General features: G+C 43.7%; 1 protein-coding gene across 3 annotated transcripts in view; it reads left to right on the forward strand.

Annotated features, from left to right (window-relative positions):
• ECPAS (Ecm29 proteasome adaptor and scaffold) overlaps positions 1 to 14,730 on the forward strand; it is a 63,000-nt gene that overhangs the window by 36,092 nt on the left and 12,178 nt on the right. For all 3 annotated transcript variants that reach the window (XM_028711377.2, XM_028711376.2, XM_028711378.2), the window contains 13 exons: positions 1,569 to 1,683; positions 3,841 to 3,909; positions 4,470 to 4,587; positions 6,312 to 6,479; positions 6,722 to 6,801; positions 7,220 to 7,325; positions 9,452 to 9,499; positions 9,672 to 9,793; positions 10,047 to 10,197; positions 10,718 to 10,783; positions 11,459 to 11,548; positions 12,746 to 12,812; positions 14,538 to 14,629. In XM_028711377.2, coding sequence (XP_028567210.2) covers positions 1,569 to 1,683; positions 3,841 to 3,909; positions 4,470 to 4,587; positions 6,312 to 6,479; positions 6,722 to 6,801; positions 7,220 to 7,325; positions 9,452 to 9,499; positions 9,672 to 9,793; positions 10,047 to 10,197; positions 10,718 to 10,783; positions 11,459 to 11,548; positions 12,746 to 12,812; positions 14,538 to 14,629 — 1,292 coding nt within the window. The remainder of the gene's footprint in view (positions 1 to 1,568; positions 1,684 to 3,840; positions 3,910 to 4,469; positions 4,588 to 6,311; positions 6,480 to 6,721; positions 6,802 to 7,219; positions 7,326 to 9,451; positions 9,500 to 9,671; positions 9,794 to 10,046; positions 10,198 to 10,717; positions 10,784 to 11,458; positions 11,549 to 12,745; positions 12,813 to 14,537; positions 14,630 to 14,730) is intronic.

Raw genomic sequence — 14,730 nt, forward strand, 5'->3', positions numbered from 1 at the left:
AAACTTGCAGCTGCAAGGAACCAGTAACAATAAGGCAAACAATAGTGCTTCTTAAAACCCTTGGGGGGGGGGGGAATCTTACTGAATTATAGCAGTGAGGGCTCCAGATAGGACTCTGTGGGGAGGCCCTACCAGTTCTTACACAGTCTTGCCTCTTGATTAAAAACCTGCTGTTCTCCATTAGAAATGGAAACCATCATCAGGCATTGTCGATGAAGGAAAAAGCTGACGCAATGCAAGTTAAACAGCAATTGTATACAGTTTACCTGGGAGTATCTTCCGCTGAACTCAATAGGAGTTGTTACTGAATAGAGTTGCATTCATTTTATCTTTTTGCTGGCTTTGCACTTTTAAGAACGAGTTCAAAAAATAACCTGGGCTATCGAAATTGGGCGCTTTTTTTTTTTAAGCATAGCCTTCTTGGAATTCAGATTATAACCTAATTTTTGTTTATTACTATTTATGCTACAAGTATTGATACAAGTAGAAGAGCATTATCCAAACTGTTATTCTTAAATGCAGCCCTGTATATTTGTTTCAGTGCCATGTAACAGTAAAGTTTATCGTTCAGCAATGCAGTGAAGTAAAGCAACTACTGAATACGGACAGAGAGTGGAAATTAAAAATATAGACTGCTACTGACATGCTGGTTTCAGAAAATTAGTGCTGTGAGATAGATAAAGTGATACTTTCTGATGGATCAGTGTGTAAAGCAGAGACTCTAAAAGTGATACTCTTTGTTGGATCAATATGTAAAGCATATTGTAAAACAGACCCCCATGACCAGAACGATGGGCTGGGAGAGAAGTTTGTGCACAGTGAACAACGCTTTCAAAGTTTTTACTACTATTGTACCTAGCTAAGCAGGCAGCCACAGGACATGCAATGTTCCCATTCCCCCTGCTTTTCTCTAGATCCTAAGGCACTGTCCTCTCCAATAGAGTCGTACCTTGGATCCCGAACGCCTTGGTACTCGGACGTTTTGGCTCCCGAATGCCACAAACCCAGAAGTTCCGGTTTGTGAACGTTCTTTGGAAGCCGAATTTCCTCCGCGGCTTCTGATTGGCTGCAGGAGCTTCCTGCAGCCAATCAGAAGCAGCGATTTGGTTTCTAAACATTTGGGAAGTCGAACGGACTTCCAGAACGGATTCCGCTTGACTTCCAAGGTATGACTGTAGTTATCCCCAAAGCCTTACACTGTGCATGCCCTTCTCCTCCAGAATGCACTATGGCATTTGGAATTGCAACCCAAGTGTGCAAAGGCTTTTTCCTGCGATCTTCTATAATGTGCCAGAAGCACAGTGGGGAATTGTCATGCATCAAGGCAACATTCCTATGCATGAGAGAGGACTCCCCATAACTTGTAGGACTTCAGACTGTCTAGCCTGATTTTCTGGATCACAATGATAAGCTAGTTCAAGGTTGTGGTGGTGTTTCAAACACTCAGCTCGTTTGCAGAGCTTTTGTACTTTTTATGCGTGTGAAGCATATCTTAATGTCATCCTTATTTTGCTAGAGCTCTAATTCTTATTCCCTATTCATACAATTTTGTTTTCTGTTTCTCGAAGAACTCAGTCAAGATGTTGCTTCCAAAGGCCTCGGTTTGGTGTATGAGCTTGGGAGTGAGCAAGACCAGCAGGAGCTGGTTACTACTCTTGTGGAAACTCTTATGACTGGGAGAAGGTACTTGTTTGCACCTCGTTGTGTGTGGAATCCGTGTCAGAGAAGAGGAGAGTGTGGTTTAAGAGACAAAGCTTTGAAAATAAGGGACTTAAATATAAAGAGTGGTATTCCAGTAAGTTTTACTTAGAGTAAGACCCATTGAAATTAAGTAACTTGATTAAGTTAGGTCCATTAATTTCAAAAGGATTATACTGAGTAAAACATGGTTGAATACCAGCCACAGACAGGGTGTTAGCTGATGTCTTTGAAAGGAAGCCCTGAAGCCCCTTTGTCTACATTTGCTAAAGGGAGGGCACCATTTGTGAATCACGAGTGTGAAATATTTCACTTAAATCCCCAGGTATGTTTGGGACATGCTGGTTATCCACCACATGCTTAATAGAGACTGCAATTTGGATCGAATGTGGGCTTCCTTGGTGTAAAACCTTTTTGCACGGTGGCCCAATCCTAAAGGTGAAAATTCTGGTCTGGGTGTAGAGGTCAGGACTGAATGACCTTGTAGCTCCATCTATCCTGGCAGTGGCGTGATTATGAGCTCATTTATAACATTTGTACAAGTTGGTGTATTCAATGTACATGCTGCAGACCCAAGTCTTATCAGAATAACTAAAATACTGCCAATCAGGTGGGGCAGAATAACAACAACAACAATAACAATAATAATAATAATAATAATTATTTGTATCCCGCCCTCCCCAGCCGAGGCTGGGCTCAGAGCAGCTAACATAAAAACAACACAATATGCATAAAAACAGACATCAATTAATTAAAATACATCTTAAAATTAATTCAGACAAGTTAAAATCTAGGCAGGTGGCAATTATCAGGTTGGGATTGAGAGTGGTTGATACTTGCCAGGGCCAACTGTTTCTACTGATCATACAAGGACCTGTGAGCAGGTTGGGGGGCGGGTTGTCAGACAAACAGGCTTTTAAGCATTTTCGAAACTGTCTTGTGCACACAATCTGTTACATGAGAGAGGGGACTCACAGATGCAGGGTGCATTAGTTTTTTACCCTCATCTTCCTTCCTAATTTTGTCAGGTGGGTGCACTCCTTCACTCTGCCTGACAGATGAAAGTGGAGTGGAGTCCTTGAAAGCGAATGTGATCTATTGTCCATTATACATGCCTGCTTTCATGATAGGTTCTTTTGTGTGTGTTTTCCAAAACATTTTTATTGGTTTTCACAATATTATAAACAAACAAACACACACACACACACACATAAGACAAACAAACATAAATCATAGCCTTATTGAAAATTACACTTACTAACTTTGTTAAGTGACTTCACCGCTTCCCCTTGGTTGAATTTCATTGCATATCCTTTTAATGGTTTCCCAAGGCACAGTTCTTATAAAATTTAACTTAAACATTAACATCCTTAAATCTTCACTTTATGAAATTAAACATATTAATTCATCACTTAACATAAATAAAATCCTAAGCCAATTAAGTATCTGCAAGGTGTTTTCAGTTAATTTAACTTAACATATTTAACTAAGTAATCATTAAATTTAATCCACTCTTCCTGATACTCCTCCTCCTTCTGGTCGTGGACTCTTCCGGTTAGGTCGGCTAGCTCCAAAAAATCCATCATCTTCATCTGCCGTTCTTCTATCGTTGGTAATTCTTGGGTTTCCCACTTTTTAGCTAACAAAATACGAGCAGCAGTTGATAGGTTCTTTTGTATGCTCAGAGCTGGTACTATTTTGCTGGTACCAAGAGTCCTATGTAGTCCGTAGCCCTGTTCAGGTTTTCTAAGCAGCTAACATAACGGGGGGTGTTCATGGCTGGGTACACAGTCCCTGCCCTTGCTATCGCACATCATCCTCCACAAGTAGGAAGAATAATTTCTGAAGCAGGGGTTTTTTAACCCTGCAAGCTTCCTGTGGAATTTGGAACCTTGGAAAACCAAGTTCTGAATCAGGCAGGGGATTTGCATGTGTTGAGTAGACCCGCACCCCACTGCCAAAGTGACCCCCCCCCTCCCCACTTTATGGAGAGCGATGGGAATGGGAGCGGAAGAGCTGATGTGCTCACTCCTATTTGCTTCGTCATCACGTGATGGATTTCAAACACTTGAATAGTTCTCTCATCTTTTAGGATTTGTTTTTTGTTTTGTTTTTACTATAAAAGCATACTTTTTTCCCCAGAGCCAGGCATGAAGTGACTGGGGAGACAGTGATGTTCCAGGGATCAGGCCTTGGCAAGACTCCAGATGGGTAAGCTCATTGACTAATTGCAATGTTTGGACTCTGAAAAAGGCTTCCTTGGGTGTGCCCCCCCTGCTTCTTTCTCTAGAACATGGGTAGGCAAACGAAGGCCCAGGGGCCTTCTAAATCCAGCCCATGGACGGTCCGGGAATCAGCATGTTTTTACATGAGTAGAATGTGTCCTTTTATTTAACAAGCACCTCTGGGTTATTTGTGGGGCATAGGAATTCTTTAATCCCCCCCCCCAATATATAGTCCGGCCCCCCACAAGGTCTGAGGGGCAGTAGACCGGCCCCCTGCTGAAAAAGTTTGCTGACTCCTGCTCTAGAACGATGAATACACTAAATCTGAAGGTGTTGGTTTCCTCATTCAGTTTTATCGGGAAGTTTTCCCATTTAAGAGTTTTGAAAAAGTACTCTACTGTCCAATAGCTGTTATTTAAATCGACGCCCAGGATGCGATTTCAACAACATAAAAGTCCCATTTCCTTGTAATTTTTCAAAGTGGAGGGGTTTTTTTGGTGTTTTTTTTTTAAAGCGGCATTAATTTTTCATTCCTGTTTTCCCAAGCCAGGGTCTTTCTACTTACCAGGAGCTTTGTTCGCTCGCTAGCGACCTCAACCAGCCGGACTTGGTGTACAAGTTCATGAATTTGGCCAATCACCATGCAATGTGGAACTCTCGGAAGGTAATTGCATTTAAGGCTACTAAAAGTGCGAACGGTGGAACGGGACGAAACAAAAGCCTGTAATAAGGTGCACATTCCGGGTCATGCTGTAGGAAGTTGTTCCCCTTTTTTGAACCGTGACCTGAAACCCAGCATTGCAGAATCTTAAAAAAATTAGAAGGGATAAGAACATAAGAAGACTTTCTGCTGGGTGAGACTAGTGGCTCTTCTAGCCCAGAATCCGGTTCTCAGCAGCCAACCAGGTGCCTATGGGAAGCTCAAAAGCAGGACAAGGGCTCAACAGCATTGCACCCATTTGTGATTTCCATTAATTGGTATTCAGAGGCATACTGCTTCTGACAGTGGAGGTACAACATAGCCATTGTGGCTAGTGTTGTTGTTTAGTCGTTTAGTCGTGTCCGACTCTTCATGACCCCATGGACCAGAGCACGCCAGGCACTCCTGTCTTCCACTGCCTCTCGCAGTTTGGTCAGACTCATGTTTGTAGCTTCGAGAATACTGTCCAACCATCTTGTCCTCTGTCGTCCCCTTCTCCTTGTGCCCTCCATCTTTCCCAACATCAGGGTCTTTTCCAGGGAGTCTTCTCTTCTCATGAGGTGGCCAAAGCATTGGAGCCTCAGCTTCACGATCTGTCCTTCCAGTGAGCACTCAGGGCTGATTTCCTTAAGAATGGATAGGTTTGATCTTCTTGCAGTCCATGGGACTCTCAAGAGTCTCCTCCAGCACCATAATTCAAAAGCATCAATTCTTCGGCTATCAGCCTTCTTTATGGTCCAGCTCTCACTTCCATACATCACTACTGGGAAAACCATGGCTTTAACTATACGGACCTACCATACAGCCTACCTTCATGTTAAACAAGCATTTTGTTCAGAATATAGGGATCATTGGTTCTTGCAACCACCAATAAAAACTTTGCCGCTGCTAATGTTCTAGCATTTGTCCGGTCTTCCAATAGGAACCTGACATAGTGAGCCTCTGATTTTCCTGGGAAAGGTACCAGCAAGGGTAATATCAGTTCAGCCCTGGCTTGCTCATATTTTGCACAGTGCAACAAAATATGTTTTATGGAATCGAGCACATGAGCAAAGTCTGTCCTGGTAGGGAACTCCTCTCAACCTGCCATCCAACACTGCAGAAGGAAAGACGTTTAGTCTGGCTTTGGTGAAAAGCCTTCGGTAGTTTGGTACTGTCAGGTTTTTAATGTAAGATGTTAACTTTATATAAATATTTTCAGTAATTCATCACATTAAAGAAAATTAAAAATGAAACATAAAGTAAATACTATTTAATACTGGCCTCGGCCCAGTATACCTGAAGGAGCATCTCCACCCCCATTGTTCAGCCTGGACACTGAGGTCCAGCTCTGAGGGCCTTCTGGCGGTTCCCTCACTGTGAGAAGTGAGGCTACAGGGAACCAGGCAGAGGGCCTTCTCGGTGGTGGCGCCTGCCCTGTGGAATGCCCTCCCTTCAGATGTCAAGGAAATGAACAACTATCTGACTTTTAGAAGACATCAGAAGGCAGCCCTGTTTAGGGAAGTTTTTAATGTTTGATGTTTTATTGTGTTTTTAATATTCTGTTGGGAGCCGCCCAGAGTGGCTGGGGCAACGCAACCAGATGGGCAGGGAGCAACATAAAAATTACAATTGGTCGTAGCATTAGTATTATCAAGATGGAGGTTTTTAAGTTATTGGCTTTAACCGTACTTTTTTTGTTTTCTCAGGGAGCTGCTTTCGGTTTTAATGTGATCGCAACCAAAGCTGGGGAACAGCTCGCCCCTTTTCTCCCCCAGCTTCTTCCTCGTCTCTATCGCTACCAGTTTGACCCCAATCTAGGGATCCGGCAGGCTATGACCAGCATTTGGAATGCGCTTGTGACAGACAAATCTGCAGTAAGTAACGGAAAGCCGTTCTCTATCCCCGTATTTTTGTGATGGTTCTGGCAGCTCATAACATGTAAAAGAGTTTTAGATAGCTGGATATTCTTTTAAACGGGCAAGACGCCAGGAAAATAGTCCGTGACGAGGTCAGATAAGGCACACTTTGCTAGATGCATGCTGTGCATAGTACAGGAAAAAGCATTTCTGGATACAGGGAAGCCGTTAATGTTTACAGTTCATTTTCATTTGATCAGGTGGACAAATATATGAAAGAAATCCTTGATGATTTAATAAGCAACTTGACCAGTAACATGTGGCGGATCCGAGAGTCCAGGTATGTCTTTCTGAAACCATTTGTTCCCATGTAAATAAAAAGTTTCGTGCTTTTGGAAGGTTCGGGGCTCGACGTGTAGATTTCCAGCATTGGGTGATTTATTTATTTTTTAATCTCTGAGCAACAGGCAGGAGGAATAAAGGAATTTGCTGTTAAATTTGCATCACTCATAAGCACCACATATGCACCTAAAGCCTCTTTTTGTAGAGGGAAGGGAGTTTTAAAATAGGAATGAATTATATTTGAAGAGATTTGGGGGGGCTAGATGAGATTTATCCCCCAGTGAAATTAAGAGGTCTTTTCCTCATAGGCATTACTGTTTGGAAAATGATCCTTCTAAGTTTTTGTTCTTTCTTAATATTATTGGTTTTGAGAAACTTGGTGTTAATAAAGTATAATGACTAAGCTCTTGCCATAGCTGTCTAGCATTGAATGATTTGCTAAGAGGAAGACCCTTGGACGACATTATTCATAAACTTCCAGAAATATGGGAAACTCTCTTTAGAGTGCAAGATGACATAAAGGTACTAAAGTTTTTTACGTGTCTAGTATAAATTGTTCCGTTTCTACAGGACATAAAAACAGGCTTTCACAAACAGTTTGCTCCTAAGGACTTGGACATTTCCTTTTTCCAACTGGAATCACTGGGAGAATTCCAGCTGGTTCTTGGTGTCAGTCAAACTCAGATCCGCTGTTAGAATTTGCTTTCCCCTGAATATAGTGTGATGTTGCATACAAGACCTGTCCCTCCACTCCACAGCCAGCGCAAATTTTGGGTGATTTTCAAGGCCTATAAAACAAAAACCACGAAGAATCTTAATAAAAGCAACACTTCAGGGATATGCACCGCACATACTATTTCTAGTTATCTGAGGATACAGTTTTGAGGGTACAATGTATCAGAGCTTACGTCTTAACTTTCGAAGCATCTTCGTATTATTATAGGGTTTGTCTCCAGTTACATTTATTAATTTTTTTAGGTAGAGCCAGGGTCAAGCTACCCTGGACAGATTAAGTGAGAAGATCGGAAGGCCTTCTCGGTAGTGGCACCCACACTGTAGAAGGCCCTCTCATTAGATGTTAAGGAGTAATTATACAACATTTAGGAAACACCTAAAGGCAGCCCTGTATAGGGAAGCCTTTTAAGGTTTAATGTTTTGCTATGTTTTTAAATATGCTGGAAGCCTCCCAGAGTGGCTGGGGCAACCCAGTCAGATGGTTGGGGTACAAATAATTAATTATTATTATTATTTTGATCTCTGTATTTTTTAATTTTCTACATTAATAAGGGTAGTATCATCAAACGTAATCAGTTGTGGTAATATAGCAGGGAGGGGGCTTAAACCTTTCCATCCTGTTTTAAATACCCTTCACCCCAGGTTGCCATTGGAACCAGTGGCCTGCAATTTTTCCACTGTGAAGCTTAACAGCTTGCAGCATCCGGTTTCTGCCCCGCTCCTCCCCTCTCCACCACAATTAGTCTTGCAAAGAGTATAAAGGGCATTCTGCTGGAGGCAATGCAAACTTCTTTCAAGCCTAGTTGTGATGGTGGTTACAGCTGGGACAGCAATGATCTTGGCATGTACAGTGACACTCGCCTCTTCCAGGCCAAAAAACACTTCTGCTCACTGTAATTAGGCTGGGGTGGGGAGCCTATTGGCTTGAATATACAATTTGCCCCCTATCAGCCTAATGGTTGCTGGAGGGCAGGATGTGATTTTCCTGGAAAGGGAAGAGTTAAGACTTCCTCCCTAGGTTCTTGGGAGACCAGGATTCCCCTTTAGCATTTAGGCTTGCAAAACAGCCAGATTTCTTTTTCAAGCCTAATTGCTGGAGTGAGCCGGAGAAGATTGTGGGTGGGTGGGGGGGTTGTGTGGGGGGCCACACCCACTTTCCCTTGCTGCTGATGCGTGATTCCCAGAGAGTTGACCAAGAGGAAATGTGACACTCGGGCCAAAAAATAAAATAAAAAAAGGTTCTTCACTCCTGCCCTACTGAATCTCACTAAGTTTTGTACTCATACCATAGATGGTTAGTGAGCTTGATCCTGTAGTGTGCCTGTGTCTTACCTGTCTGTGCTGTGTGCAGCAGGGTTTACTGTATTTTTCGCTCTCTAAGACGCACTTTTCCCCTCCTAAAAAGTAAGGGGAAATGTGTGTGTGTCTTATGGAGAGAATGCAGGCTGCGCAGCTTTCGCTGAAGCCAGGAGAGGCGCTGCACAGCTTTCTAAAACGCACCTAGTTTTAGAGGAGAACAAGAAAAAAAATATTCCCTCCCTCTCTGCTCAGCGCCTCTCCAGCAAAGCGGGAGGAGAAATGGAAGCAACAGGAGAAGCGGAGCCCCTTCCATTTTTCCTCCCACTTCGCTGAAGGGGCGCTGCGCAGAGAGGGAGAGAATATTTTTTTTCTTGTTCTCCTCTAAAACTAGGTGCGTCTTATAGAGCGAAAAATACGGTAACACCTGAACTCTACATGCAAGCCCTTACATTTGCCCTATGGGTCATCTCCCATACTGATTCAGGTAATAGGGTTCCCAAAATGGACAAAAACATCAGGATGAAATCCCTCTGTGGTTCATAGTGACTTAAATTACATTGAACAGCTTAAAACCAAAAACTTTCCCCCCTACCCCCCTTTTTTTTCTTTTGCAGGAATCTGTACGGAAGGCAGCAGAGTTAGCCCTGAAAACATTAAGTAAGGTAAATTTTCATTGAATCTGCATGGACCAAAGCCATTCCACTGACCTGCAGAATTTCCCCTCCCATCACAACCTGTATTCTTGGTTGAGGCTTCTTATATTCATCACAGCAACACGCATGTTCATTCAAGCTTGCGGAGGGTCACACTGGAGTGTCTTCTTTTTCTTTTCAGGTGTGTGTGAAGATGTGCGACCCGTCCAAAGGAGCTGCAGGCCAGAGAACAATAGCTGTCCTGTTGCCATGCCTGCTTGATAAAGGAATGATGAATACTGTGACTGAAGTGCGGACTCTCAGGTGCGTTCTCACATTTCCCCATTTTCCCCAATTGAATACCTTGAGTATATCCAGCCAAAGAATCTTTCTTCTGGCCTCCATATGTTCTTAACTGAGATCAACTAGACAACCCCATCTATTGATATACTTACTTAGGGGAAGACATTTCTGCACTGTTGTTGTTGGCATCTGTCTGTCTGAGGACACAATGGAAGAGTATGCCTTCAGGGGTATGCCTTTCTTCCATCCTTCTTCTCCGTACCTTTTGCTATAGCATTAACACCTTGGTGAAGATCAGTAAAAGTGCCGGGGCCATGCTCAAGCCACACGCACCCAAGCTCATCCCAGCTTTGTTGGAGTCTCTGAGTGTGCTGGAACCCCAGGTCCTCAATTACTTGAGCCTGCGTGCTACGGAGCAGGAAAAGGTCAGTGCAAGCAAATACACATATATAAGTAAATGGACATCAGCGGTTATGTGTTAAAAGCTTTTGCGGCTATGGAGGAATGAGATGGTGGATTTAATGGAATTAAACATTGTAATGCATTTTATTTTTAAAATGCCACTTGAATTTGAAAGGATATTGAACCTGTGCCTCTCCCAGATGTTGCAAAACTACAATTCCTATCATTTCTCACCATTGGGCATGCTCGCTGGGTCTGATGGGAGTTGGGAGTTCAACATCTGGAGGACCACAGGTTCCCCACCTCAAGTTAAAATATAAATCTCAGGTTAACGAAACAAGTGAAATCTTGAGTGCAGTCAAATACTTCTAAATCCTCCTCCTGCTCATGGGACTTTTGTTCCTCTGACTCTCCAGACGCTTTTAATATTACCGTTCTTGCTTCTTGCTTGGTAACCATATACACCTTCTGTTTTCTCTTGCTGCTTTACTAATTTCAGATTCTGGTTATACACGTTTTTTTGTTTTTCTCTGTGTCCTTCAGGCGGCAATGGATAGCGCAAGACTCAGTGCTGCTAAGTCCTCCCCCATGATGGAGACTATCAACATGGTAGGTAACTTGTGTTCACTTAAGAATCATAGAATCTTACAGTTGCAAGGGACCCTGGGGTCATCTCTTCCAACCCCCAGGCAATGCAGAAATCTCGATCCGATCATATATGACAGATGGCCCTCCAACCTCTGGTTTCAAACCTCCCAAGGAAGGAGAGCCCACCACCACTTGTGGGAGTCTGTTCCACTGTTGGATCAACTCTTACTGCCAGAAAAATCTTCCTGATGTTTAGTCGGAGTTACCTTTCCTGTAACAAATCCATCAGTTCAGGCCTTAGCCTCTGGAGCAGGAGAAAATAAGGTTGCTCCATCCTCTATGTGGCGGCCCTTTAGAAGTTGGAAGAGGGCTATCATATCTCCTCTGTACCAGGCTAAACATACCCAGTTCTCTCAGCTATTCCTTATAAAACTTGGTTTCCAGGCCCTTGATCATCTGAGTCTCCCTCCTTAGCACACAGCTCTCCCTTTGCTCTCCGGCAGGTGATCGGTTATCACCCAGGTTGCCCATCACAGGTCTAGCATAGCACAACTAGATTGTCCCTAAGCCTTCTGGCGATGCGCTAGCAAGCAGCTTATGAACAGCATTTTTTAATAATGGCACCAGCATTCTTTACTAATGGCACCAGTCTTGTCAATCTTTTGATTTTCACCTTTTGATTTTCACTTTCTATAGTGCTTACAGTATTTGGATGTTTCTGTCCTGGGTGAATTGGTTCCCAGGCTGTGCGAACTGACTAGAAGTGGACTAGGCGTCGGCACCAAGGTATAATTATTTCTCTAGGAGGCTGTTTTGCAAGGAGGACAGAGATGGGAAAGCACAGACTAAGTGGCTAGGAAAATATGTATTGAGTCTGCCATATAGCTCTGTGATCGTTTGATTTTAAGATATGATGAGGAGCTGAGCCCTCAGGTGGGGCGGCAACTGTCAATGTGAGGCAGGCTTAGTGGTAATGAAAAGGCACACACACGTGTACGTGTTTTTGTGTGTGTGTGAGAGAGAGAGAGAGAGGGAATGGGTGCAATCCAGCTCCTCCATTCTGCATAGATTCCCCAAAGTTTCAGGTACCTAGGGTGAATATAGAAACTGCAAGTACCAATAGAATGAATGTCAGGGACTGGACTGAGGAAGAATGGTGGGAGCCACCCCTCCTTTTTCTGAACCTTTCCAAGGGCAGGAGGACAGTATTGATTTAGGACAGTGGTTTGCAGAGGGGAATAGCCGGGGGGGGGGGGAGAGCAGGGAAATACTGGGTGAGGAACAGCTAGAAGAGGAAACACCAAGAGAGAGACAGCTGGCAGATTCAGTCTCCTTGGACAGTATTCCTGACCCCCCTTCACCTAAGACTAGAAGGGCTTGGAAAGTGATAGAACAGAAAGCGCAGCAGCAACAAGCTCAGATTACCCGATGTAGGAGTGACGTAGATTAATGGGGACAACCTTTACTGGGAGCAACACCATTTTTTTGAGAGATAGGCATTCCGTTGTCTCGCTGTGATTATTAAAGAACGTACCTGGTAAGAACGCTCCTTTCATTTGATCTGCTTAATTACTGCCGCTGGGGGAGGGATCTGATTCTCTGAAGCCGGACAATGAATGACTGTCAGACCGATCCTAGGCATATTTATTTCAAAATATGTTCTGATGAATTCAGTGGGGCTTATTTCAAAGCAATTCATTTATTTATTTAACAACATTTTACTTACCACTTAACTGCAAAGAATATAATATGTATGTTAAAATTGTCGATGAAAATAGACTTCAAACCAAGTTGTTGTTTTTTTTTTTTAAAAAAGCAAAATGAATGAAACCCAAGAGTTAAAAGTATGCATTCTAAGCTGAAGGTAAATATTAAAATGCATATCAGGTTTACATGTCTGGTAAATGTGCATAGGCTTGCAAAACCTGTATCTCGCCCAGCAGAGTAAGCTCATAACTGGATTTCGCTTTTCCATATTTTCAGGGCGGTTGTGCTAGTGTAATTGTATCACTGACCACTCAGTGCCCTCAAGACCTGACGCCGTATTCAGGTGGGTGTCCCCCCCCCCTTACACTTTGGTTGTTTTCTGTATTCCTTGTCTCTAGCGAGAAGCACATTTCCTAATTATAATACACACCTAATTATCTGTGCTTGAATAATCTGGTTTTAACAAAGATGGCGTTTAGGTTGGGATAGTGGGCAACTCTCAGATTGCTCAGCTAAGGGCTCGGAATCATCGTCATCATCATTTTAAATAATAATATCTCACACCTCAGCCCAGACATAAGATGAAGGTAGCATATAGCCGATGCGCCCCTATCCTTTCCCAATTATGCCTCAAATTATTCACTTTGCTTGGAACAGGGCATTCTGCTGCTACTTGAAAGTAGCTTGACTGTCACATTGGTATCAGGTGTCTGACTGTTTCACTGAGTTCCTGGGATATGTGAATGTTGAGTGCTGTAGTCTCTAATCTGTCCTCCTTCAGCACTGTTAATAACAAGAGAGGCTTTGTCACAGCCTTTCCCTAAATCTTGTGCAAGTACCAAGGGAGATGGCAGTGAGCAGCTGAGATTCCTGAAGGGAGGGCTCTGTTGCAGCCTCAATTGTTTTGCATTGCGAGAAATTGGATTAAAGCAGGGGTCGGCAACCTAAGGCCCATGCGCCACAAGCGGCCCACAGGGGTTGTTTAACCGGCCCATGAGCCGCCCCTGAACCGAGCCGCCCGCTCTGCGAGTCCCTGCATGCTGTGCTAAACCAGCATGGCGTGGGGACTCACTTCCACGGTGCTGAAAATTGTGTCTGTGCATGCGCAGACACCAAAAATTGCAGGCATGCGCTTGATCCAGCCCACAGAGGGATCTCCGCTGGAGTGAACCGGTCCAGGCAAGGTAAACCTTGCCGACACCTGGATAAAAGAGCCCTTTTGCCTGCGCTGCAGTTTATGTAGGACTGACTCAGTGAATGGAGAGTCATCCTGGTCTTTCAGTCCTTCCCCGTATTAAAAACATCACTGCAAACAAATAAAAATTATTAAAAAACAAATCACTGCAAACGAATGGTGTAAAAGTGTGATTGGGGAAAGGGATGCTTCTATAATATAGAGCTAGCCAGCTCTTGTTTCTGCTTTGTGTGTTTTTATATTGAAGCATTTTAAATAAAAAGCAGTAAGCACTCTGTGGATTAGCCTAATGTAGGGACAGCGAATCTTTTGGGCTGCGTAAACCAGATCTTTACCTGGCCCCCACCCCATGGGCTGACTTTGGCAGCTGGGTAGCACAACCCAGCTGTCAATCACAGGGTGCCATTATGACATCACACGATTGGCAGGTGTCAGTCTCACCAACCGGTCAGTCCCTTAAGCGGAACTGGTGGGAAGCACCAAGCAGTAAACTGGAAAAGTGCTTCTTTTGCCTGCCTATGAGCTGATGCAGTGGGGAGAGGGAGGGAAGGAAGAATTGAATGGAAGCCACTTCAGCTGACAAGCAGTTGGAGCGCACCTTGCTCCAAGCAAAGGAATGATCAGGAGCTCAATTTATTCCCCTGATTGTTCCTGTGAAGCCACAGCTGTACTTGGCAGACATATGATGCCACATATGCATTAGGAGTGGGGCGGATGAACATGGTTTGCAGGGAAACGTGGGCCAAATTGGGACTTTTGGTGGGTCTAGCCTACAAAGCATAGGCTTAATTTAGGTTCTGGAACTCAGTTTGCCCCTTAATTCAAAACCGGTTGTCAAAGCTACCATTTTGGCTCATTGTCTTTTTCACACAGGCAAACTCATGAGCGCTTTGCTCAGTGGCCTAACTGATCGAAACACCGTGGTGCAAAAAACTTTTGCCTTTGCCATGGGACATCTCGTGCGGGTGAGTGGAGCTTTGGTGCCTCCTCAGTTTTATATTTTATTACTCCTGGGTTTTTTGCGTTCAGATGTTCCAAAATGATTTGAGCCTTTCTGATTTTGTTT

This window comes from Podarcis muralis, chromosome 17, assembly GCF_964188315.1.
Source record: "Podarcis muralis chromosome 17, rPodMur119.hap1.1, whole genome shotgun sequence".
Lineage (NCBI taxonomy): Eukaryota > Metazoa > Chordata > Lepidosauria > Squamata > Lacertidae > Podarcis > Podarcis muralis.